Source organism: Pyrus communis, chromosome 4 (assembly GCF_041283825.1).
Source record: "Pyrus communis isolate YQ-2024b chromosome 4, ASM4128382v1, whole genome shotgun sequence".
NCBI lineage: Eukaryota > Viridiplantae > Streptophyta > Magnoliopsida > Rosales > Rosaceae > Pyrus > Pyrus communis.
The window spans coordinates 18,485,000-18,510,779 of NC_142568.1; the positions used below are offsets into that span (position 1 = coordinate 18,485,000).

At 35.7% G+C, this 25,780-nt stretch overlaps 1 protein-coding gene and 1 pseudogene across 2 annotated transcripts; both read right to left on the reverse strand.

The window, feature by feature from the left end:
* Window positions 1-5,136: 5,136 nt before the first annotated feature.
* LOC137722449 (PHD finger-like domain-containing protein 5A) lies at window positions 5,137-6,962 on the reverse strand. The gene is made up of 2 exons (XM_068461454.1): window positions 6,832-6,962; window positions 5,137-5,799 (listed from the first exon to the last, which is right to left on the reverse strand). Exon 2 carries the CDS (start codon window positions 5,793-5,795, stop codon window positions 5,463-5,465), a length of 333 nt encoding a protein of 110 aa, XP_068317555.1. The 5' UTR covers window positions 5,796-5,799; window positions 6,832-6,962; the 3' UTR covers window positions 5,137-5,462.
* A 1,473-nt stretch (window positions 6,963-8,435) lies between these two features.
* LOC137723654 (LRR receptor-like serine/threonine-protein kinase EFR) lies at window positions 8,436-16,348 on the reverse strand (annotated as a pseudogene). The gene is made up of 3 exons (XR_015961741.1): window positions 16,131-16,348; window positions 9,294-12,016; window positions 8,436-9,094 (listed from the first exon to the last, which is right to left on the reverse strand). The product of XR_015961741.1 is annotated as an LRR receptor-like serine/threonine-protein kinase EFR (transcript).
* Between the last annotated feature and the right edge of the window lie 9,432 nt (window positions 16,349-25,780).

Below are 25,780 nucleotides of genomic sequence, written 5' to 3' on the forward strand. Positions count from 1 at the left end.
CACTTACATTTTCTCTTAATTTCACTGGCAGAAAGTAATAATACTTATACACATTGATGCGGATTTGATCTTCTCTCCCTCTAATATCGAACAATTTAACCTACTAAAACTATCGTTTCTCTGGGAAAAAAAAATTATACAACAATATATTTACATACTAAGGAGGGGAGAATAATTTGTTGCAAACTTGTCACCCTTGATATTCGAAATTAAGACCTCTCATAAAAGAAATATCACTAAACAGTATAATTAAGTGGCAAACATATTTTCCTTTATCGCTTGTCTTATATTATTAAGAAAAAAAAAATGAAAGAGTCAGGCCAACATCATCCACAGCTTATTGGATCTAGAGTGATAATTAATGGAGATAAAAATGACCTTGTTTGGTACAAATACACCAGCTGCACCCACTTTTTCTCCAACACTGCTTCTTGTCCTTATAAAGTATAAAACATTTCTTTTCAATGTACCTTAAATTTTATAATAAGTATATAATTCAATAAATTCTAGACACCAAACTAACAACATGTAGAATCAAGATTTTCTTCGGATCCTTTGAGAGGATTTTGGTGATCATCAAATCATATGCGTTCGTCTTACATTATACGATCAGAAATAAATATGCATGTAATATGTAGAAAAATGGCAGAGAGTTAAAACCCACTAACCGTCCATTAAACTCGTGGCATTTGAGATAAGTTAACACTGGAATTATGAGATTGGTTTATGAATTGACTTGTTGACTGGAAGTCTTCCCTGTACATTGTCGAAGAAAGCATGACGACGGGTCACATTCGCAGCCCACTAAATTGTTGAATTTGAAAATAAGAGGGATAAGGTTGTTGCTGCCAAAGAGAAACACTGGCGATATCTGAAATGTAACTATGTAAAGTATCTCAAATAAATAAGGCCTTCTTTTTTCAAATGTGATAAAAACTTATACATCTTTTTTAATTCGTTATATGAACTAAAATTTTAAGCAATTTGTTGTATTACGTTCCCAGTCGATCCCCTTCAAGATTATTTTGGACATTTTAAGGTTATTTCGGACATTTCAACCCTTTTTTTTTAATGGATATGATTGACTATATCAAATTAATTCTCAAAGCTTGTAATTAGTTAAACTCTACGTTAGTGAGTCTAATGTACCTTTTTAGTAGTCTACTAGTGGCATATTTTTTTACTAGCCTAAAATTAGTCACTTATTATTAATTATGAATTCATGTTCATGTTTTGTCTCGGTTAAGTGTGGTTTGTTATGCAACACTTGCGGCAGTGGTAAAGTGGAAAAACATAGCGAAGTGGAAGAAACCATAGTCAGAACATTCTCTGGTCGGGACTTTTTTGGGGCTGGCGGGCATCGAACATTCTCTGGTCGCATTAATCTAGCCTCCTTATCTGTGGGTGTTGTTGAAGTTGCTTCTTCCGATTTTTCTTTGCTTTTGGTTTTGATCAGCTTCACTGAGGTTAAATCCATCTTGATGACTAAAATCAGCTAAAATGTACACTACTGAACGACAAACAAACGCACAGAGGCAATTGAAATGCAAAGTACGTTGCCAAGGAATTAAAGGTGGTTTTGTTGAGATCAATATTAAGGCCTATATTTATACTTGTGTGTTCATCGGCTGTTTCTAGCTTTTCTCACTTGCCAGCAGCTGTTTCTAGCTTTTCTCTCCCTTGCCAGCGGCTGTTTTTGGCTTTCCAGTGGTTTTACCTAGCCTTGCCGCACCCTATTTATAAATATAGGGTGTGGTTTACATGCCTATTTTCTGATTAAGTTTCATGTTCTTATGGAATAGGAAAGTACACTTTCATTCACTTTCCAATATATGTTCAAGGATTCCCAATCTAATTGTACAAGGAAACTTTGATTCTTTCCTAGTCTTTTTAGGAGAAGAATCGGTGCTCCTTTAATTTCCCTAATACAATCGTAAACAAAATATGACATTAACTTTGACGAGCCAAAATCCTAACACATGATTGGTCAGCCCTACCTATATTACAGAGATGATACAAATGTGGTATGCAAAATGTGGTAAGTGTAGCATTACTCTATTAAGTTTTGAAAATCATGAATTTGTCATCTCATCCTAACTCCGTTAAGGTTTTCCATCCAAAATAAGTCATGTGCCTTGCACATACCCACATGACTTATTTTCAAGTTTATTTCGGATATTTCAACTTCCCACTCGATCCCCTTCAAGATTATTTTGGACATTTTAAGGTTATTTCTGGACATTTCAACCCTTTTTTTTAATGGATATGATTGACCACATTGAATTTTCAAGGCTTGTAATTAGTTAAACTCTATGTTAGTGGAGCCTAATGTGCCTTTTTAGTAGTTCACCATAAGTTTTTCAAACGAGCGTGGCATATTTTTTTACTAGCTAAGTCACTCTTGATATTCGAACGTAAAATCTCTTGTAAGAGAAGTATCTCTAAACAATATTACTAAGTAACAAAAGAGTTTTCCTTTAATATACCTTTAGTTTTACGAGTTAACCAACCCAATCTAAGTCTAGGCACTATCCGAGCCATTTTCAAAGAGGGGTGACCGAGGACTTGGAATAAAGCAATCATCAACTCGGAAATTTTCATGAGAAGTAGTGGAAGTGGATGCATAATAAAATTAGTCACTTATTCTTCTTTAATTATGAATTCATGTTCATGTTTTTCTCGGTTAAGTGGAAGATAGCAGAGACGATGGGTCGCATTCACTCGCACCCTACTAGGCCAATACCTTAGTGCTCTTGGGTGCCTTTCCCATCCTAATACCTATGAGATATATAATACTTGATTAGGAAGTGTTATTGACCTCTAGCAATCACATAACTTTGCACAAAACACTCGGGTAATTTACACTAATGGTTGCCAGTATTACACAAAAAGAAACAAACACAGAAGAATAATTCAATAACTCCGAATCTCAGATGGGAAGCCAATAGATTCAAACGAAGTGAATGGTGGAGGCATATTATCACCCTAGCAAAAGATGTAAATCAAATGACTCTGTGAGCAGATCAAAAACTGATATCAGACATCCAGAGAACAGAACATCATTCAGAACAAATCCCCATGTTACCTTCATTTAGAACAAAAAATTTACAAAATTAAAGTAGGGTTCTTCATATTCTTCATTGGGTATCGAAAGTCATGTGGAAAGCTTGGAAATAACCAAACCAACATCCAATTTAGTACACACCTAAGAAAAACATAAGCAAGAAACAAAACAATGAAACATCACAAAAGGTTCAACAATACTAGTAAATTTCGATTTGGAATGTATTTGCACCGTTTTAAGCATTCATAGGATAAAACGAGCGTGCGATAAAATAATTATACTAAATTCATCAAAAACTACGGAAAGGGAGATTCAAACTTGGATGGATAGGGCAAAACACATTGGCTTTAGCTAACTTGGCTAAATTTATGCCCTGCATACGTAGTTAAAAGAAGCTTTATGGAATTACAGTTGGATTTAAAGATGCATACTCAAGCAGCTCCTTGTTGCTTTCAGATATGGCCAGGTCTTCTTCCTTGAGATTCAAGGATACTTTTATGCCATCTCCGTTCGTGTATCTATCAACACAATTAGATTCTTGAGGCGGGGGCTGCCCGGATGACGGGGCAACACGACTCAAGGCGGCAAAGTGGAGGGATTGTGCGAAGCCAAGTCATCGTTTTGGGTTTGGGGAGTGGGGAGGGTTAAACCCTCGGGGGAGTGTGTCTTTCTCAATAGGCAATGTTTTGCATTGATTAAACGGGGCAGTTTTTTATTTAAATGATTTAAGAGGACGAAAAAGTTCGAAACTATTACAATAATGAGTAGATAGAGTTCTAAACTCATGATGCATAGGAGGTTGGTGGCGAGTGGGTGGCGGGTGGGGGTGGGGGGACTCATGCAAGTTGGAGAAATGACTCAAGTACAAAAATGAGTGCAAGGTCGGTTTGGTAGATCGGCTTATACATGACTATTTCGACTAAAAAGGGAACTAGTGTTCTGGTTGTTGTAATTTAGGGCATGTATAGAGGGAGAGGAACTTTCGGTGTTCCATATTCTGTCTTCAAGTCTTGTATAGAGGAGAGAAACTTATCCACAGCAAGATGCACATGTGATGTTATAATGAAACAATCACACATTTTTATGTGTCTTATCTCTTCCACATGACAGTATACGAATTTAAGGTAGCATTTATGTTGCATGAAAAATCTTTTTTGGTACCACGATACTTTATGTCTAAGCAGAGAGGATAATCTACTCTAAGATGAAAAGCTGAGTTAGGTCATTCAATAGATCAGTCACCTACTAGGTATCAAACTAAACCACTGTTCCAAGTGATTGCGAATTGCAGTGAAGTTGAAGGGAAGGTGACAAATTTTCCTCAACTTTTACTGATGGCGGAATTTGGCTGCCATGAGATATATTCAGCAACAAGCTGCTGCTGAATTGACATTTTTGTTAAAATTGGTTCATGACGTGTTCCGGTTGCTGGAAGTGATGATCATTTAAGGGATGCAGGTGTTGCCAATTGGCAATTTTGACCAGCCAATGATTGTACAGGGGACTGCTACGTAGCATGGGACATAAAATTTGGTTGTCCTTATCACCTCAACAAGTCTCTCCAAATTTTATTTTATTTTTTATTTTATTTTATTTTACATAAAACATGAAATCCAATGATGTTTGATATCATGACCAACAATACAACTATTTCTTAATTATTTATCCTCGTTCGTAAATTTACGAGTGTTTCAATTTGTTGCACACATCAGAATGATTCGTATTTTACCATAAACGTAATATACATATACATATTGAAATATACGGTTTATCAATAACCGTATAGAGCTTGATCGAAATCTGAATGGTTGGTATCGAAATCTGTATGGTTGGATCATCTACCAAAGGTGTTCACGTGCAGAGCATAAGTTTCGGATCGCATTGTATACCGAGGTTTTTTCTTTTGACTACCATATCTGGCCAAAATCACTAAGCGGAATGAATTCAATTGAGATTTTGAAGGATTTTGAAAGAGCATGGCATTGACATACTGAACCATTAACCAACAAGCAATCTTTAGCAGAATCCCTTCGCAACTTCAGTAGAAGATAAAAAGAAATGCCAAGTTGAGATAATGAACATATAATCGCATATTTAAAATTGGATTAACAAAGCTCCAAGTACAATGAGGACTTCAAACATCCATAGATGGATGCCGCAGACAAACTACAAAGATTACGAGGGAGAATTACCGAAGTCATAAATTACTCCGCTAGATTAGCCACAGAATTAGAGTTGGTTGGAAACATATCGAACAAGAAAATACAACAGTCAAAACATACGAGCAGTAATAAGCAAGCTTCCTAAGAAAAACACCTGATTGTAATATAGCCTAAGCCTCAATGATGAACACAACAAAATGATTTCCGGAAGCTAAACAAAACTTGACCTACTAAGATCATCTTTTCTTGAAACCATACTTTTTCCGTTCATAGAACAGATCCGTTTTGGCACTTCCCAGATTCACAATTTTCGGACAGCCATCTCTATCTTTCTCCTGCTGAGTACACTCTTTGCAGTAATAAGCATCAGAAATTCCAACCCCTCCACAGATAACACACCTTCCCTGGAAAGATCCATAGTTGCACTCATCGCAAACCCGAACAAGCGTGCAAGGACGCACATAAGAGTCACAAATTACACACTTACCGTCACACTTCTCACACAACCTTCCAATAGCTATTCCAGGTTGCTTCCGGCACATAATCAGGTCAGGATGATGCTTCGCCATGTTCCTGCAACAATACGGTAAAGTAAGATGCTGTCCAACAGATAGAACAGCGCCAAATTGCAGTACAAACAGAATCCAAACAATAAAAAACAGAAAGAAGAGATAAAAGAGCAATCTAATTGAAGTTGGAAACTTGGAACGAAGATAATTGAGTCCTATGGCAAGAAACCCAAGAGGAAACTCTGATATCTGAGAATATATTGATAAAATCTGAATACATTCTTGGCCTATTTAGACTAGTGGACAGCAACCTAGAATTCCCAATTAATCCTATTCCTACTACTTAATAAATCCTAATCCTATAAATATAGGCTACACAAAACATAAAGGAAACATGAAATACTCCCAAATTAACAAGAACCCTAGCCAGCTATGTAGCTATCAGACTCACTTAGCTTTCGAGAGCCCCTTAGATGCTCCTGCATCAACTGATAACACTACTACAAATTCAAAAATTTCAAGACTAACCCAATATGCAAATCTGCATAATTTCAACACTTTCATGCCAAATTGCAGAGTGTTTATATTCACAAATCATGAAACTTACGCCAAATCGATCAGCTACGAGTATTTGCAAACTCATTTACAACTACGTACAAAAATAATAAAAGTGGTTTACTTTTTTAACAACAATTCATCAAGAGTACGAACTAACAAAGAATGTAAATTCAAGAAAATGTGCAATTTCATCTTCAATGAAAAGCAGTTCATTGACCCAAAGTACAAATACAGAAAAACCCACAAAAATCCAACTTTTTGTTCCTTTTTAAATTTCTAATTACTCTTTCAACTTCTGGGCGCTAGCGATATTGCCTGATTCCAATCACAGAAAACAAATTTTGGGATTTAAAAAGGCTGTGTAAATAGATGAAACGATTCATGAATTGCACAGAAAAGGAACCCTAAAACAGGTAATCGAATGCGCATTCCGCTAGAAATTTGAATTTCAGATGGAAAAAATTCAAAAGTAAGCAGCAGTTTCTACATACGCGAAAGCAAGATAGGAAGAACGAGTAGCTAAAGGACCAATGCTTACCGAAGATAGCTGGAGAGAACTCAGATCAAGGGCTGCTACTGTATGAGAGATGAGAGCACAAATGCCGGGACTGGCCCGATTGGGGAAGTAAGGCTCCGCTGACGGAGATAATCGAATAGGGCTAATGTTCTGTTTTCTTTTAAGTTTCAATTAAAAATTGGGTAAATTACATAATAATCCCTCATGTTTGAGGTCTATTACAACCTCATACAATATCTTTAAAACATTTCACTTTCATACCTCACCTACTCTTTTAAGTTTCAATTAAAAATTCATACAACAATTTCAATTTTTTTCTTATTTATTATTGAGTAGATGATTTTCGCCTAGCCTGAGTTTTCACTCTTTTTCATTTTGACAGCCAAATTTATAAATCAAACGAAAATATTTAATAAAAAACACTTAAAGAATTAAGAAGTGTTCATGTTCATAACTTCATTTTTATCAAATTGGCTTTATTTAATTTCATAAAAAAAACTTAATTAATTACTATAAATAATAATGACAAAAACATGAGAGCGGTGGTGATAGTGTCATGCATGATTTTAGTTTGGGTGCAGTAAATGTATCGTAAATAAGTTAAAGTTTAATGTCATCGAAAATCATTTCTTCATAAAATTTGTAACTGTTCTTATGATTAAAAAAAAAAGTTCATTAGATAATTTTGGATAAAAATAAGTTTGTGAGGCTTTTTTCACTAGTCTTAAAAAAATTTATTTTTATGGTAGGAGGGTAAATTGGCACGTTTCGATAGGACTCAAAAATTGAACGTTTCGGTCGGACTCAAAAACTAAAATGAAAGTTGTAAAAATGGAAAGAAGGTCAAAAGTTAAGCGGTATAGAATGTGAAAAATACGCACGTGTATAACCTTACTAAAATAAAACTTGCAAATTTTGGGCATTTTTAAAAAATTTAATATTTATTTAATCAATAATGTGGGTAAAATGCGTGAATTTATATGTATTATTAAAAAACGTGTGAAAATAACATGTTTTAAACTTGAAAAATAGGTATCGTACGTTGGAGTTTTAAAAAACATACAATTTAACAAATCATTAATACGTGTACGGAAAACAAAACTTGTTAAAATACATACGTACATATATAATAAAGATATTATGCGCAAATTTACAAACTGTGAAGTTAAGTGACAATGCTAAAAATTTTGAGAATTCGTTCTTTTCTAATAAAACATATTGTAAGAAATGTTAGCAATTTTCATATTAAATTTAATGTTTTGTTTTGTTTTATACAAGCAATTTTATGGAGTGGATAATCGATCCTAGGATTTCAACTATAACAGAAAAATGCTCCTAACTTATGCCCCATTCACTCCAAACCCTTTGCACTAAACCTTAACGTTCAGCTCACACCATCACTCAACTTTCTGCTTCTCTTCTACAAGTGAAAATTTGTTTTATGTTTTCACTTATGAATATGGCAAAATAACATTTTTAGATCACCAATAACAATAAATCTTGAGATTAAAGAAAAATGGAACTAGCAATTTTGTTACTATCCACCTTCTCTCTCACACTACTAAGACCATTTGCAATTTCTACTTTTTGCAGAAGTTAGCCATTCAACAAAGAACATAAAAAAATTTATCCAACAAAAATCGCTAATCATTAAAATTCTGAAAAGCACCACACAAATTAAAATCCGAAAGCTTCAAGTCATATAAGTAAACACACCACAAACATCAACGAGACAAAATTCAAAGCGATAGCAAGAGAAAGAAAGCAAAAATAGAAAGAAAATTTTGGTGAGTAGAGAGTGGAAAATATAATTAATGAATGATCATGTCCTTTCTCCTTTGAGCAGCATACTTTGTCCTTCTCAAGTCTTCTTCAACATTGAGGTACGAGTCTCTGATTGCGCTCATTTTTCTGACAACATCATCCATTGGCATCCGCTCCCTCGGTGACATTGCACAGCAAGAGAGTCCTATATGCATCATTGAAACCAAGCATTCCTTTAATTTCTTTGCTTTCACCGGCCCACAATTGTTACGTCTAGATGGAGTTCGTTCTCGCACTGTGTCATCGTTGTCATCACCATCTACTTCGAGGTCGAGGATAATTGAATGGTCAACAATGTCCATGACATGGCCAGGCAAAGCCATGGCTACGAATTGGTAAATGCTTAGACTGCCTTTGAACATGTCATCAGTAGGCCTTTTTCCTGTGAACATTTCCAACAATAGTATCCCATAGCTGTAAACATCTCCAAGTATGGAAACATGGCCTCCTGTGCCGTACTCTACCAGGACATACATACAATATGTCAAATGCAATGGACTATTAGAACAATATCTTCTTTGGATTTATATGTTACTTATTTACCAAGAAAAAAAAAAGAAGCAGTAATGTATTTTTCATCAATAGAGATTAATTAGTTGGTTTTTAGTAATAATTTACCAAGAACATAAAAAGGAAGTTAGAATGATAGAAACCCGTACCTGGAGGAATGTAACCTATAGAACCCTTTAGCTGAGACGACATTGTTTGACTGAATGAGGGATCATCTGATGTTTCAAATAAGAACCTTGCTAAACCAAAATCCCCAACATGGGCTACCATATCTTCACCAAGAAGTACGTTGCTTGGCTTTAAATCACAATGAATAATGGCCGTTTCACAATGGTGGTGGAGATAATCTAACGCAGAAGCAACATCAATGATAATGTTCAATCTTTGCATAAAACTCATTCTTTTACTTGGAGATTCCTCCTCATATCTTGGATACAACATTAAGTCTAGACTTCCATTCGCCATGTACTCGAAAACTAGACTTTTGAAGTCCTTGCCCTGGTTATCAATGCTCGAGCATGCAGTTATGATCTTGAGAAGATTACGGTGCCTTATACTCCTTAAAGCTTTGCATTCGTCTATGAAACTCTTGGAAGCTCCTTGTTGTTGAAGGTTTAATACCTTAACAGCAACTACTGTTCCATCACTAGGAATCACCCCTTTATAAACAGAACCAAAACTTCCCAAACCAATAAGATTATCCACAGAGAACCCGTTAGTTGATTCAACAAGTTGTGAGTAGGAGACACCTAATTTCCAATCCTTATAAGAACGGGAAGTTGCAAGTCTATCTCTTGACTTTTTGAGCTTTGAACAAGCACCAAAGAAGCAAGATAAAGCAATTATGATTCCAAGTACACATGCTATGGGGATGACTACTTTTGGGGAATGTAATCCTCGAGATGAGTGGTGTTTTTTTGGGGAGCATGGAGGTAGATGTAATTGTGGGATGTCACCACAGAGCCTATGATTTCCAAGAATAGAGACACCACTGACATTTGCAAAAACACCTTTTTTAGGCAACTCACCCTCAAAATCATTATACGAAAGATTGAGATAGTTGAGAGCACCCAGCTTGCCTATGAATTCAGGAATCTGCCCAGACAAGTTGTTGCTTGAAATATCAAGTCTTTCCAAGCCTTTTAAATCTTTAAGAGATTGAGGAATTGTTCCTTCAAACTTATTACCTTGCAAATACAAGCGCTCCAAACTAGCACAACTGCCAAGGTTGCTCGGGATTTCACCTGATAAATTGTTTCTTAATACATTTAGCTCTGTGAGATGCACTAAATCACCCACTTGAAGGGGCAGCGAACCAGTCAAATAATTGTCAGACAGGTCTAAAGAAACTGAAAGGGTTGAAAGCTCCATAAGGGTTTTAGGTATGGTGCCCGTAAGGTTGTTACTTGAAATGTTAAGATCTAAAATGTTTCGGTAGTTTCCAAGACTTGGAGGTATATTACCCTCAAACCTGTTGAACTCCATGTGGAGGTTTAACAATGATGTCATGTTACCAAGGGAAGACGGGATTGACCCAGAAAATTCGTTACTACCCAAATACAGTTCCTCTAACTTCTCTAGCTTCCCAATTTCATGCGGGACACTACCGTCCAAATGGTTATTTTCTAAGTGTAGAGCGGTCAAGTTTATAAGGTTTCCAATGTCGTTAGGGAGGCTTCCATGTATAAAATTTCCCCCCAGTGTAAGATAATTAAGTTGGGTCGAAAGGTTGGCTATGGATCTCGGGATTCCTCCTCCAAAATTATTATCGCTAAGTGCCAAAAGCTCCAAACTAGTGCAATTAGCCAAGAAACTGAGAAAACTCAAGTCACCAACTTTTCTATTTCCTAACTGATTGAATTCCATGGTTAGCCTCAATAAGCTTTGCAAGCTTCCTACACTTTCACCAGGGACTGTCCCAGATAGGCCATTTACAGAAAATTCAAGAATCTGAAGTCTAGAAGCATTTGACAATGATATAGGAATATTTCCTGTGAATTTGTTCTCATTGCAGTAAAATTCTACGAGATCAGGAAGCATAGTGCCGAGATTTGGTGGTAGCTCTCCATGCAACTGGTTGACGGCAACACTGAAAATTTGTATGGAAGAAACATTATAGATTGAAGAAGGGACCATACCAGACAAATTATTCAGCTCAACGATGAATTCCACCAAGCCTGTTATATGCCCCAGCTCATTTGGTATGCTTCCTTGCAAATTGTTGCTCCCAAGATAAAGGAAGCGCAAAGAAGAAAAGTTTCCTATCCACGGTGGGATGGTTTCAATGAGACTGTTACCATAAAGCAACAGATATTTTAAATTCAACAATGAACTGAGTTGGTTGGGGATGGACCCCTTAATCCGATTGTCTTGTAGATCAAGCACTTTTAGTTGTGTGCATTGTGACAAATTAGTTGGAATTACCCCACGGAAGGAATTATAAGAAAGGTTGAGATATTGTAGGCTTTGTAGACGACCCATTTCTGGAGGAATTTCCCCATGAAAGTTGTTGGCTCCCAAATTGATTCCAGTAAGATAAGTAAGATTTCCAACGGAAGGTGGAATGAAGCCTACCAACATTTGAGATTCCAGGTTCAACATCAAGACTCTTTTGGTGGAACGGTGGCAAGAAACCCCAACCCAGCTGCAGAAATGGATGGAATGATTCCACGAGCTCATGACATCCAAAGGATCTGCAGTTATTCTTTTCTTGAAGTCTAGCAGAGCCAAGCGATCACATTCATTTCCAAGCAGAGTAAGGCTACGAAGTGCTGTAGATTCGAGGCAGGTGCTCATGCATAAAAGAAAGAACGCATGCAGGAATTTGAACAAAACCAGCTTACAGTTGGTACATGAATGGTCCATCGTTGTTCTAAGACAGAGAGCAAAACAAGTTAATTAACGAAGTTGAATTTGCATAAATGCATAAAAGAAAAGAAATGCTATCGCATAGAAGAAACGCTTGATTCAATATGTTTACAAAAAAAAAAATGAGATGGCAACTGTAAGGACCAAGCAAGAATAATAGAGCTCCACCCTGCCGTACATCTTACAAGGAATGGAGGAGATTTTTCAAATTGGGGGGGGGGGGGGGGGGGTGGTGGTGGTGGTGGTGGGGAACCTTGTCAATTCTTAATTAATCTTTTGGCCACACAAGAGTCAGTCACAAGTAACATTTAGAAGGAAAAGTTTAAAGAAAATTTGGATTATTAACTAGACTTGGAAGAAAAAATTTAATTTAAACTAAAATTGAAATACTGTTCATAAGTGCAATGTTTTTCAAATTTTGGCCCTCGCTTAGTTTATGTTGCTACGCCTCTGCCACGCCTCTGATCGTCGTTCTCTTTCTCTCTTTCTCTCGACATCTCGATTCAGAACCCCTACCCACGAACCCAGAAACACCTCAAACAACCACCATTCTCATCCTTTCGACCTCACGAACTGAAGTCCATACCCAATCTCACTCCCTAGGTCAGATTTATCCCTTGAATGTACCATTTGTTGTGATTTTATCCCTAAAACTCATGAGTTTTCCGACGTTTTTGCAACGATTTCGGCGAAGGTTGGCGTCGACTTGGTCTCAAACGATTTCTCAGCACCTCAGGTATAAAGATCTACTTCAAATTTGTGATCAATATAATTGGGTCTTAGTAAAATTTTCATCATTTTGTAGATTTTTTTTTCCTTTTAACTTTATGGGTTTTGGAGAATGTTTCGTTAAATTTCTGGGTTTTTTTCTGTGTGATTTTATCTCGAATTTAGTAATTTTTTGTATGTTTTGTACAATTCTTAGATTAAATTTCTGAAGTGATAAGCCAAATTCAAGTTTGAAAAAAAATATATATATATTATTATACCTGTTTTGTTTATGTGGCAAAAATAGAATGTCTTTATACTCACAAAGAAGAGTGGGGGAATTTTGAGACAAGAGTAATGAACTACTTTGGAGCTAAAGGTTGTTGGTTGAGAAATTAATAAGATTTTCTAGGACTCGGTTTTAGATTTGGAATCTAAAGGTCTTCATCTAAATAGTCAAAGACAAAGTATATGGAGTGCAAGTTCAGTGCAAACGGAGGCTCAAATGAGTTAGGGATGAGGATTGGAGATCAGAAAGTACCAAAGAGCGACCGCCTTCGCTACCTATGATCTATCTTGCAAAAGAACGGAGAGTTGGATGGAGACCTTAATCATAGAATACAAGCTGGATAGATGAAATGAAAGAGTACATCCGGCATGTTGTGTGACCGTCGTATGCCATTGAAGCTCAAGGGAAATTTTTATAGAACGGCAATAAGGCCAACAATGCTTTATGGCACGGAATGTTGGACAGTGAAGAATGAACATGTACATAAAATGGGTGTAGCGGAGATGAGAATGTTTCGTTGGATGTGTAGGCACACGAGAAAGGATAAGATTAGGAATGAGGATATTGGAGGTAAAGTAGAAGTAGTCAAAATTGAAGGAAATATGAGAGAAAATCAGTTATGGTGGTTTGGACATGTGAAACGAATCCCTACTGATGTTTTGGTTAGAAGATGCGATTACAGGACAGAGGTTTAAGGCTGAAGGGGTAGAGGAAGACCTAGGAAGATTTTGGAAGAGACTCTAAGAAAAGACTTAGAGTGCTTGGAACTAACGTAAGACATGGCACAGAACTGAGTGGAATGACGTTCTCGAATTCATATAGCTAACCTCACTTAATGGAAAATAACTTTGTTATTGTTGTTGTTGTTGTTGTTGTGAACTATGTATGTGATTTATGTTGGATTAGAGAAAAATAAAAAATAAAACACAAGAAATGCAGCAATTGGAAACATGGCTGCAAGTGATAAGACCGAGTCATTGTTTTAAATAACTATACTACTTTTGGATATGTGTCTAAGGTGGTACCCCCATTCCAAGGCAAATGGGAACGCTTGAATATAGTAACCTAATGGCTTTCTTTGTTGTTTTTCCTTAATGGTTTATTGATTCCTTGTTTTTTACTGAGTTTTTGGCAATGGATATTTTGTATTTCACAATGATTCTCTATTTGTTGCTGAGTTGCTAAAAGCAAGCAAAACCTATAAAATTGACCTTTGGGATTAAAAAGTTGCTTCATTGGTGTGTTTATACCTTTTTTATTGTATCATGCGAAATGATAAGCTTAGATTCTTAAAGGGTTAGATATTAAAATGACATCAAGATGCACAATGAATGATTCGAGAGATCGTATAAGTGGTTTTGAAAGTGGTTAAACCTCCTACGTCCTATGCTATAGAGCCCAACCCATTATACTCATCTATATGCTAGACATAATACACATTTTCCTTGAAAATTCTGAGAGAAGATACATATTGTGTCCATAAAAGCCTGACGCACTATTCCTTTTCTTTTTATGTCTTCCTTTTTTTGTTATCTATGACCATTGCATAGGTGTAGTTTCTTTTTATATTACCTTGATTGACGATATGATAAGCACTATTTGTCGTCAATTCAAGGTAACATTGGTTCTCCTGAACCAATGCCTGCACTATTCCTTTTCTTTTTATATTTAACTTTTTTGTTAAGAAACCATTTCTCCTCCCAATTTTTTTAACATGCTTAGACTATAGTAAAATGAAGTCAAGTTATAAGCTTTCTTGGGATATGCAGAAAGTACGAAAAATATGAATATCATGGAAGAAAATTGTATTGAAATTCAAAAGGTTTTATCTGCACTGAATTTTTTCATTTTTTTTTTTTTTTTGTTCTTATGTTTGTGAAGAAATTAGAAACAAGCTCAAAGGTCTTGCACTTTTTTCTTTTCTCAATATCTTTAATTCTATATCAAATTTTATTCATAATTAATTCCCTTTGTGAATGTTGATATTCTAGTCATATTAGCATTGTATTATGACATTGAAATTGATTTCCCACTGGACAAGGAAACATATTCAGTTTCCTATATGGATTTTGACAGGGATTCCTCATTAGTTTTGGCTAGGATTATGTTAGATATATAGTGGCCTTTACTATCACAGATAATAAGCTCATTATTGGACTTAAATCTATTATGAGTCGAGCATATTATTTTCTGAAAGAGAGGAAAGGTTCACTGAGTTTTGTTGGGAGTTTTTTACTATGGCATCATCTTCTGGAGCTTCTACATGTTAATCTCTTGCCATTCTAGTTATATAAACCATATATTTGCATATATGGTGTTACAACTGCATGAATTTTAATTTAATAGTGCTAATATTTGCAAAATTTCCAACTAATGTTGGTAGGGGCGTTTAGATTTAGGTAAAAAAAATCAACATGGCTATTAGTTAAGTCCAGTATTAAATTTTCTCCATTTTTTTTTTAACAAATCTACTTAATATCTTCTAACAAAAAACTAATATAATAACATAAACCCATCTACCGAATATACGACCTAAGTCAAGTAACAAATATATGAATGTATATTATACCTATAAGCGAGATTTGAAACTTAACTAAAATGTACAAAACATAATATGTGATACAGGTTGATTATAAAAAAGAATATGTCATACAGTAGATAAATACAATTAACTTGTGATATAGGCTGATTATAAAAATTAAATCTATAAATGAAGTTTAGAGCAGGAAGAAGAAGAAGGCATAACAAAATGAAAAATAAGTAAGAATAAATAATCAAAGAGATGTACAGAAAGAATTTTAATTTTTACAGTAAATTTTATCATTAAAGAGACAATTATTGATAATAAAATAATTTTAAAATCAAGAGATTGGACTTATTTTAATAAATAATGAATTATATTTTACTCAAATACTTACAAAAAAAAAAAAAGGGATTCATATAAAGTTGAAACTTAATATTTGAGAAAGAGAGGCAGATTACGTGCTGAATGGCATCATGAAAATTGTTCAAACAATATCATGAAAGAGCACGCAACCTGTCTTCTTAAGTTCTTCCAAATCATACATACAAAACAAAAACATCAAACAATTAAAACAAAAACAAAACAAGCAGTGGTCACCTTTTTGTTTTCGTAACCTCTGGCCGCTACAGTGACGTTTTGGGTGCCTACTCTGTGACTAATCGCTTTAGTCACCGTGCAGTCACGAGACGAAAAGGCTTTGAAGGCAAAAGCAAGACCAAAGGGCTTTGAAGGCAAAAGCTAGAAATGGAGGGTGTGTGTGGATTGTGGACTATTAATTGGGCAGGGGAAGCAAAAGAATATGCAGAGAGGCGGGGTTTAAGTGTGAGGGCAGAGTAAGGAGAGGAAGCAAAAGCATCAATATATATACACTTTAAGCAAGTGACTCTTTACCACAATGGTGGAAATGTGTTAAGCTCTTGCATGACGTGAGTTCAAATCCCGTTAGTAGCTAATCTAATATCTAATATAACAAAATTCATCATTTGACAAAAATACACACACACACACACACACTCTAAGATCTACTCCAACCCTTGAAGTAAAACTCAAATTTTAGATTTCATATATATGTATTTTTTTAGTTTCATATTTATAATTTCATTAAATTTAACGGTTAAGATCTAATATGATTAAATCTAATGGTAAAAAAATATATAACGGTCCAAATTTAAATCTGATGGCTAAAATAATTATTTTTATGTGTTTCATATTCTTTTTTAGTGTTCCACGAGTTTCATGGTGTCGGTTTAGTAATTTTTCAATATTAATTGGAATCTAAATATTTTTAGGTTAAAATGTTTATAAAATTAAATTATGATAGTTTACATAATTTTTTTTAAAAATTACTTTAAGGAAAAAATTATCATAAATTCCTTCTTTAAAAAGTTTACATAATTTCTTTTTAAAATTCATTCTTTAATAATTTCGGGCTAAAAATTTAACCCAGAAGGGTTAGAGCATAAAAACTGTTTGTGGGCTAAAACATAAATTTTCTGGGTTAAGAATTTTAGGTTTAATTCAAGAGCTGAAGATGGTCTAAAGGATGGAGAATAAATTGGCTATGAACTCGTCACTCTGGAGATTCGAATCTAAGACCTCTTGTAAGAGAAATATCACAAAACAATATTACTAAGTGACAAAAGACTTTTCTTTTAATATACCTTGAGTTTTATGAGTTAACCAACCTAATCTAAGTCTAGCACTAAACGAGTCATTAAAAGAGGGGTGGCCGAGGACTTGGAATAAAGCAATCATCAACTCGGAAATTTCCATGAGAAGTAGTGGAAATGGATTATAAATTCATGTTCATGTTTTTCTCCGTTAATTGTGGTTTGGTTTGAAAAACATAGCAAAGTGGAAGAAAGCGGCGACGATGGGTCGCATTGACTTGACTCACACCCCACTAAGCCAATACCTTAGTGCTCTTGGGTGCCTTTCCCATCCATATATATATATATATATATATATATATATATATATATATATTTTTTTTTTTTTTTTGATTTGGGACTGGGTGCAGTATTTCAATCTAATAAATGCTCTGTCATGTAATTTTTGCTCAAATTAAATTCTTGTGATTGGTTGTTCAGACATGAAATAAACATAGACTTGAAAAATGGGAATAATGTAAAGGACTGTTGAAGTAGTAATTACTAAACCAAAAAAAAAAATCCTTTTTGAGGAAAATTTGAAAGTAAAACGAAAACAAGTTTAAGACTTGTTAAAGAAAGTACCACTTTGACTTTCATTTTCATAGACTAGAATGTGAAATGCTAAGAAGACTCTTTCAAAGTGGTATTTTTTATGAACTCACTGTTACCCCATAGTTTAATATCAATTTTCTTACCAACATTATAAAATATTGTGTCAAAAACATGAGGCACCAGAGAGTCAATGGAGAGTTTCACATTTGAGAGAATCTCCTTAGCATTTTTGCTTGAGAAACTATATGTTGAAACCGATATTTAAAAACCTTGCTTATGTCACATTGTGGAAATTGAAATTGTGCAATTTCTTTTTGGGTTGACTAGTTGACGTGTTGACTTTGAAGTCTTTGCCCTACTTATCAAGAAATTGTCGTGTCCTCAGTCCTCACCTGAATTTGTGAAGTTGGTAATGAGATCATGATCTCTTCTTTCTTCTAATCAATTTAATCTGGAATTTTTAGGTATATATTGAATTACGGATTGCAACATGAGATCCACATAATTTAAACCTTGAATGTGTTAACAACGGTAGAGCAATCAAGAATGAAAATAATTCCAAAACAAATTCCAACTCATTAAGGAAGTAAATATGCTACAAATAATTTAGTGGCCACATTTAGGAAGTAGAAATAAATACATTTATAAGTAAAATTTAAATGTTTAATCCTCAGTCATTTTTAAGTAAATATAACTAAGGAATGACGGAAGAGCAAGATGAATGTTAGTCCACAACTTATGGGGTCTAGAGGCTAGAGTGATAAAAAAAATTTGTTCTGAAACAAATGATATTATTTACATTAATCTTCGCTATTGTTTTTAGTCTCCTCAAAATGAAAAGTTATTGCCTACAACGTACTTTGAGTTTTATGAACATATAACGTGTAGAAAATGGCACATTGTGGAATAATGAGATTGATTTATGGATTGATTTGTTGACTTAAATTCTTCCCTGCTACATTTTGTCTAGTGGAAAGTGGAAGAAAGTGGCGAAAAACTAAGAAAAGGGCATTTGACACCTGTCCATCCCTAACTCAACGCTTAAACACTGTTAACTTTCTGAAAAATAATTAAAAAATAAATAAACAACAAAAATGGAATTTGAAAAGCCAGAAGCCCAACTGTCCTGCCACTCCCGCTCAACACCGCCCACCACCACCTGCACCGACGAACATCCGTCTCCTCCTTCCAGATCTTCCACACCACAAACCTATAACCCCAACTATGCTCGTCTCCTTCCAGATCCTCCACATTACCAAACCCACTCAAAACCGGAGGCTATGGCGTTGGAAACTACTGTGAGAATTTTTTTTTTAATATATTTTTTAAATTAAAACAATAATGCTACATCCGTTCCAGCATTGTTATGATGGAAAAAGAAATTATTGTCAATATATATTGAAGAAAAAAAGTAAAGAAGCAAAAATTATTAGAAACAAAAATCAATTAAGAAATCTTCTAAGAGAAACGAAAATTTGGAAGGTCCAAAAGATTATGAGCAAAAGCTGCAAATGCACAAGGCGGACAAGAATCCAACCAATGAACCCCAACATGATCAACACCATAGTTTGCCAAACAATCTGCCACCTAATTTTCTTCACGATAAATGTAAGAAAACTACTACTGCGAGATTGAGTTCAACGATAGTTTTGTATATAAGGATCTTCATTAGTTTGACATCCAAGAACTAAATCAATGATTTTGATTTAGTGATGACGGGACCGATATCGCCGGGGTTAGGGGTGGCACATGTGAACAAAAAATTCAAATCACTGAGGAGTTGAGTTTGGGTGGATCAGGGTTTTGGGGAGGGGGTGGCGATATCGCCGGGATTAGAGGTGGCACATGTGAACAAATAGGGTTTTATTAATTTGGTTTTATGAAATTTTATTACTGCTCATAATTTTTTTGATGTAATAGAAGACTAAATAGTTTTTTCACTCTCTTTTAATTGACAAGTAGGGTTTTATTAATATATAGTTTATATGTGTCAAGATTTCAAGCAAGCCACTGAGATGCTACATGTACAAAAGGGTGGAGAAGATTTGAACTCTCCCTGCACATTGTGGAAGAAAGCAGATGACAACGGGTCACATTCACACGCTACTAGCTGCCTGTCAAAGATAAGCACTCGTAACATGCCAATTCAAATAATTTTTTTGTAGGAATGAGACTTCAGAGTCAATAAGTCATCTAGTCAACCAAAAAAGCAATCTCACAATTCCAATTTTTACAATGTGACTTATTAACTCATGCGAAAGGTTTCCAGTTTCCACTTGTCCTTCCTGAACGAAGTAGTACGATCATTTTCGCAAGAAAACATGAGCATGAATTTGGTGCAAATCCCAAAGAACACGTCCGTTTATCAAGTAGGTGGTGATCGATTTGCAATTTGTTTGTCCTTGTTTCGATGTAGAGAAGAAGTATGATTTACATGGAAAATAGTCAAGCCATCGTGACGTTTCAGATTATACAGAACATGACGTATAAGTTCATATTCACCTAAAATTTTATTTATTAGAGAGTGAAATCAACGGTTGCGATGAACTTATTCTATGCGAATTACTTTCTTATAGAACACTACATGATTAGTGAATGTTGTCTAAAGTAAAAACTGTACAATCAAAATCATTAGAGTTTTTCTTTGTTAGTGATTTTCCCATGCCTTGTTTCATTTTTTCGTACTCCTTTCTTCGCCTTTATACATTTTATTAATACATTTGATATTATCTACACTAAGGAATGAGGGAATAGGCTAAATCTCATAATGAGACACCCATAATAATTTGGTTCTAGTTCGCATTTGGTGAGAATCAAACATAAAACTTCCAACTTACAAGTGAAGAGGAATATCACTAGACCATAGTACTAAGTGACGTCTTTATACTTTTATCCTCTTTTAATTTACTCAATCAATATGTTAAAATAAATAAATAAACGTAAAAAGAGAAAATGGGAGTTCTATTTTTTTCCGATAGAGAGTGCACTACTTATCAAGAAACTATCGTGCCCACACTAGAATTTAGGAATCATATTAATTTAGATAAATGCTAAGGAGATTTTTTCAAATGTGACTTTCTTTATACTCTTTGTCACAACAAATTTTTGCCTTTCAAATGTTGACGCGTGAATTTTATGCACATCAAACTCAATAATTAATCCTCTTAGAAATACAACATTTATCTTACCACATATACCCTTAATTAAAATTTAAAAACTAAAAATTATATGAAAACTAGGATACATGGCGCACCCACTAAATTACTCTCGTCTCTTATTTTTTAATCTTTCATGTATCGAGTTCAAATTATGTAAAGGCTCTCCAAATCTTGACCCTGCCATTGATTGTAATTGAAATTGGTTAAGTTAGCATTGGAAGGGATATGTTGGAATACTTGTCTAATATTTGATGTAAATAACTCAATTGGATACGTTGGGATTAGTAAAGCATTAGGGGGCGTTTGTTTGCCCTCACTAACTCGGACTGGACTGGACTGGACTAGCTATTAGTCCAATACTGTGTTTGTTCCATGCTAGGACTAACATTAATGAGACTAAAGGGGATTAGCATGGACAAAACCCTTCACTAAGAGGTCTTAGTGAGACCCCCCAATAACCATGGGACTAGCTAAGACTATCCTCTATTTCTCGTCCTTGTCATGCTCAACGACCACTCCCGACAGACTCCTCGTCATCGCCGGTCACCTAGATCAATCATTAACTTCCCGACTCTCTTTCAGATCCATTTCACAACCAACTTTCATATAAAATATACCAAATTGAAGCTAGGAGTGACAAGATTACGATTTTACTTGAACCGAGGCCAAAATGTGGTCGAATGTGGCCGGAAAATGGCCTAGAAGTCTCGGCCTGTTTGGGCTTCTTCAAATCCATGACAAATTCGAGCATGCAAAGCTAAGATCTCGGTCCAGGGATGGTGATGAATTTTTTGGCGGTGCTAACTTCATCCAATTTAATGAGGGTTGGCCAAAAAACACATCGGGAAACCTGCAAGTCGTCGGGAAAATTGGAGCCGTGAGGTTCCGTTCGAACAATGTATAGCTAGAGAGGGAGGGAGGACAGAGAAATAGAGACTGGAATCAATAAGGAGTTTGACCAGGAATGAGAAAGAGACATGAATTGAGAGGTCTGAGAGGAAAAAAAGAGGGAGAGGGTAGGACGATGAGAGAAGAGGAAAATAGTGGGACGGAAATGGTAGGAAAAAATGGAGAAAAAGATAAGATCATAATAAAATATTAATAATTCATATATTAAATAAAATAATATTAGAATTTGTTATTATCCAGCTTCTTAGTCCAATACTGCACCAAACGCTTCACTAAGTTAGTCCAGTTTAGTCTAGTCTAAGCCAGTCCAGCTTAGTCCTTGAAGCTAATCCAGTCCGAGATAGTCCGGCGCAACAAACGCCCCCAAATAAATAAATAAATTCCAGAAAATCAAAAATAAAAAGCTAGAAGTGTTTCACTCTACTCGCGACACCGCAACACACGCGACGCACAACCATCAAGCATTTAATCCGTGACGATCTCGGCCTTATTTGATTAATCTGAAAATTGGTATTTAATCTCAGCCCTTGCCGCCGACTCCAACTGTCGTCTATATACGATCTATATTAGATCTGATCAACTGTCCACCCTACTTCACCTACGTTCTTAACAGCCCATCTTTTCGCCGTTCGTGACCACCACAACGCTCGCCACTCACAACCACCACTCATGACACACCAATTTGAATAATTTGTTGTAGGAATGATCTTCAAACGAAGATTAATAAAATGAATGGTTTTTATTAAGAAACTTATAAGGTAAATATATGTATAAGCAAATTGGAGAATATGTACATTCCCTATTGGAAAAAATGGAACTCTCATTTTCTCTTTTTACATTTATTTATTTATTATAATATATTGATTGAGTAAATTAAAAGAGAATAAATGTATAAAGACGTCACTTAGTACTATACTCTAATGGTATTCATTTTCACTTGTGTTGAGAGAGTTTTAGGTCGAGTTGGATTTGGGCTTTGAGAACACCATATTGTCTCCCTTGGTGCGGATTCGTACCAAGTCCCGAGATATCTCAAAAGAGATAGCTTGTCTTAGGAAATACCCCGGTAACATCAACGACTCGAAGATAGCATGATTGATCAAGATAATGACTTGCTCAAGTGAAGTATGGTGTGGAAGCTAGAAGATTATTGGCTTACATGAGAGATAAGGGATTTACATGGTTGCATGGCATTCTTTGCTAGATAATCTGGGCTTTCCTAGGGTGATAATAAGGTTTCTAATGGTTGGGATGCTTGATGGAAAGCTATGGAAATCATTAAGGTTGCTTGGGTGGTGATGCTTAAGGCTTAGAATATGCTTCTGGGCTAACTAGAACTCTCTAGACTTTTTTCCTAAGTGGTTCTCTCTTCTTGCGTTTCTCCTATCTCCCTCTCTGTTAATCTCCCTCCTTATGTAAGTGAAAGGTTCCTCTTTAGATTTCAAGAGAATCTCCCCTTGTGGCTTGGTCCTCCCCTTCTTTCTCCCAAGGCCTCCTATTACTTCCCTTTTGGTGTAAGATATCTGCATTGTTGAGACTTGCAGATTGCTTCTTCTAGAGACGCGCCTTTCCCAGGGCGACCTTCCGCAGATGCTAATTCTGGTAACGCTTTATGGCTTTCGTGTGTGTTGGCTGTCTGTGTAGGCTGGGAAAGGAAAGTTAGCATTAAATGCTTGACTTGCTGGGCTTAACATGCATATAATGCAAGAATCTAGTTTAGTCCTAAATAAGGGGATTGACTTGCTAGGGAAAGGGATAAACTAGGCTAGTTCTCTCTCAAAGGGTATGGGCTTGGATCCTTGGGCTCCCAAGCAACCCAAAGTCTTCCATGACCTCAATTCCACGTAGGCCTGATAACCTTCCATAACCATCCACACCACAATTCACTTGGCAAGCCCCAAATATGTGACTTGGGCTTAACATGAATAGTGGCTAAGGAAGCATGGCGTGATGAATTGGCATGAGCATGAAGTGAATATCCAGCTTAATCTCCTTGGCATGGCATGCTTGTAAATATATTCCTCGTCAATCCTGTGCCTTGGCATGTGCTTGGGCTTGAATGTAGGCTTTGCATGACAATTGGTCCTTGAGACTTGGTTGGATTGGTGTGTGACATTTTTGGGCCCTAACAACTTGTAAGTGATAGGTTTTAGGTTCAATTCTTACCAAAGACAGACTTGAACAAAATTACTATGGCTATGTCACTTTCATTGTGAGGTTGAACCCACTCTCTCATCCCTTAATGTAGATAATATCAAGGGTAAAGTACAAAAAACTACCTCAACTATTGGTGTCACGATACTTTCATACCTTATCTTTTAAAATTGACAATGTCATACCTTATATTTTAAAATTGACAATGTCATACCTCATCTTTAAAATTTGGTCCAATATTATACCTTCCGTTACTTGGTCATTTACTTTTCAATTAAATGCTAACGTGGCTTGATTCGGGGCCCACTTTCTATTTAAAAATCATTAAAATATAATTAAAAACTTGTTTGGACCCAAAATTACACCATCGGCCTGAGCAATCAAGACCGTTGAATAAGCGAATTTTAGACCGTTGGATGATAAAGTGGTTGAAATAATTTTTAGTTATTATTGAGAAGTAATATTTTGATTTTTATCGTAATATTATATCTTAATAATAACTAGGATAGTTAAAACCTAATTTTTGATATATCCAGTTGGTTGTTTCGGAAAAAATGATCTGATCCGTCTTCAAAGGATTGCGCAGAGACATTCGAATTGGCTCATTATATAAGACTTTAAGTGTATGCAGTCTCTTACGTGGCTAATTATGACCTAAACCTAAGTCTTATTTCTGATATAGAAGTGGGTGGTGCGGTACAAAGTGACTTGGAATTCATGGATGAGATTGGTGCACGTGGTCTTATCTAGGAATTGGTGAAGGAGTCATGCATGCATGTGGTATTTGGCAGAAGGTTTTGATGATGGATAAAGGTTATGATAATGATGGATAAAGGTTATTAGTCAAAGCAGGATTGCATCAGGTTGCAGGATGACAACAAATTTTGATAAGATGTGAGCAATAAAGACTTAGAGTCACAGTACAATTAGGATTGGTTTTCGCGACTTTGGCTTGCAGATCTCTATAAATACCAAGCGGCAGACAATTAAAAGGGGACCTCCAATTCAACACACAACTGCCCTGCGCAAAACATCTCAAAACATCTTGAGATTTTTTTTATTTTCTTTTTCTCGCCAACACATCTTCAGTTTGGATAAACAACACTGTGAAGGCAACCGGCGAACATCTTCAGTTTGGATAAACAACACTGTTGCCGTAGAATCAACCGTTCTCGAAGCACCTTCAGTTTGGATAAACAGCACTGCATCGAGGCCGGCTGGTTATCTATCCAAGTCTCGGTCGAGAAGGATTTTCGAATCCTTATTGGCAGAGGTCATCTCATTAGCCTTCTGGGCAAAGTGAGGTGTTACCAGGTTACTACATTCGGCACCATAAGAGCCGAATTTGATATTGAACTTCGCAAAATTAGTAGCCTTGTCTTCAGGCTATAAAACCCAGAGACCGAGAGTGTTCCTTCCTCGGTCGCAATCGCAAGATAGAGAAGTCAACAACGCGCTCAACGCGACATCAACAAATTTTACTCCTCGGCCAAGCTCGGCCGACGAGTTGGCACGCCCCGCATTTAACCGAAGGACGTAGTTAACTTATTAGTTACTCGGCCTGCGCGCCACGTAGGTTTTGTAATTTTTAGAGTCAACAAAACTAAAAAAAATTTATTTAATATTTTTTTAAATATTAAAATAATAATAAAAAGTAAAAAAAAAAAAAAAAAAAGAAGAAGAAGAAGAAGAAGAAGAAGAAAATAACCCTCAGTTCGTCCCTCCCCTCCCCTCCTTTCTCTTCTCCCCATCTTCATCTTCTTCCCCCCACCTGCAAACCCCAAAAAAAAAAAAATCCAATTTGTCTTCCCCCGCATCCACC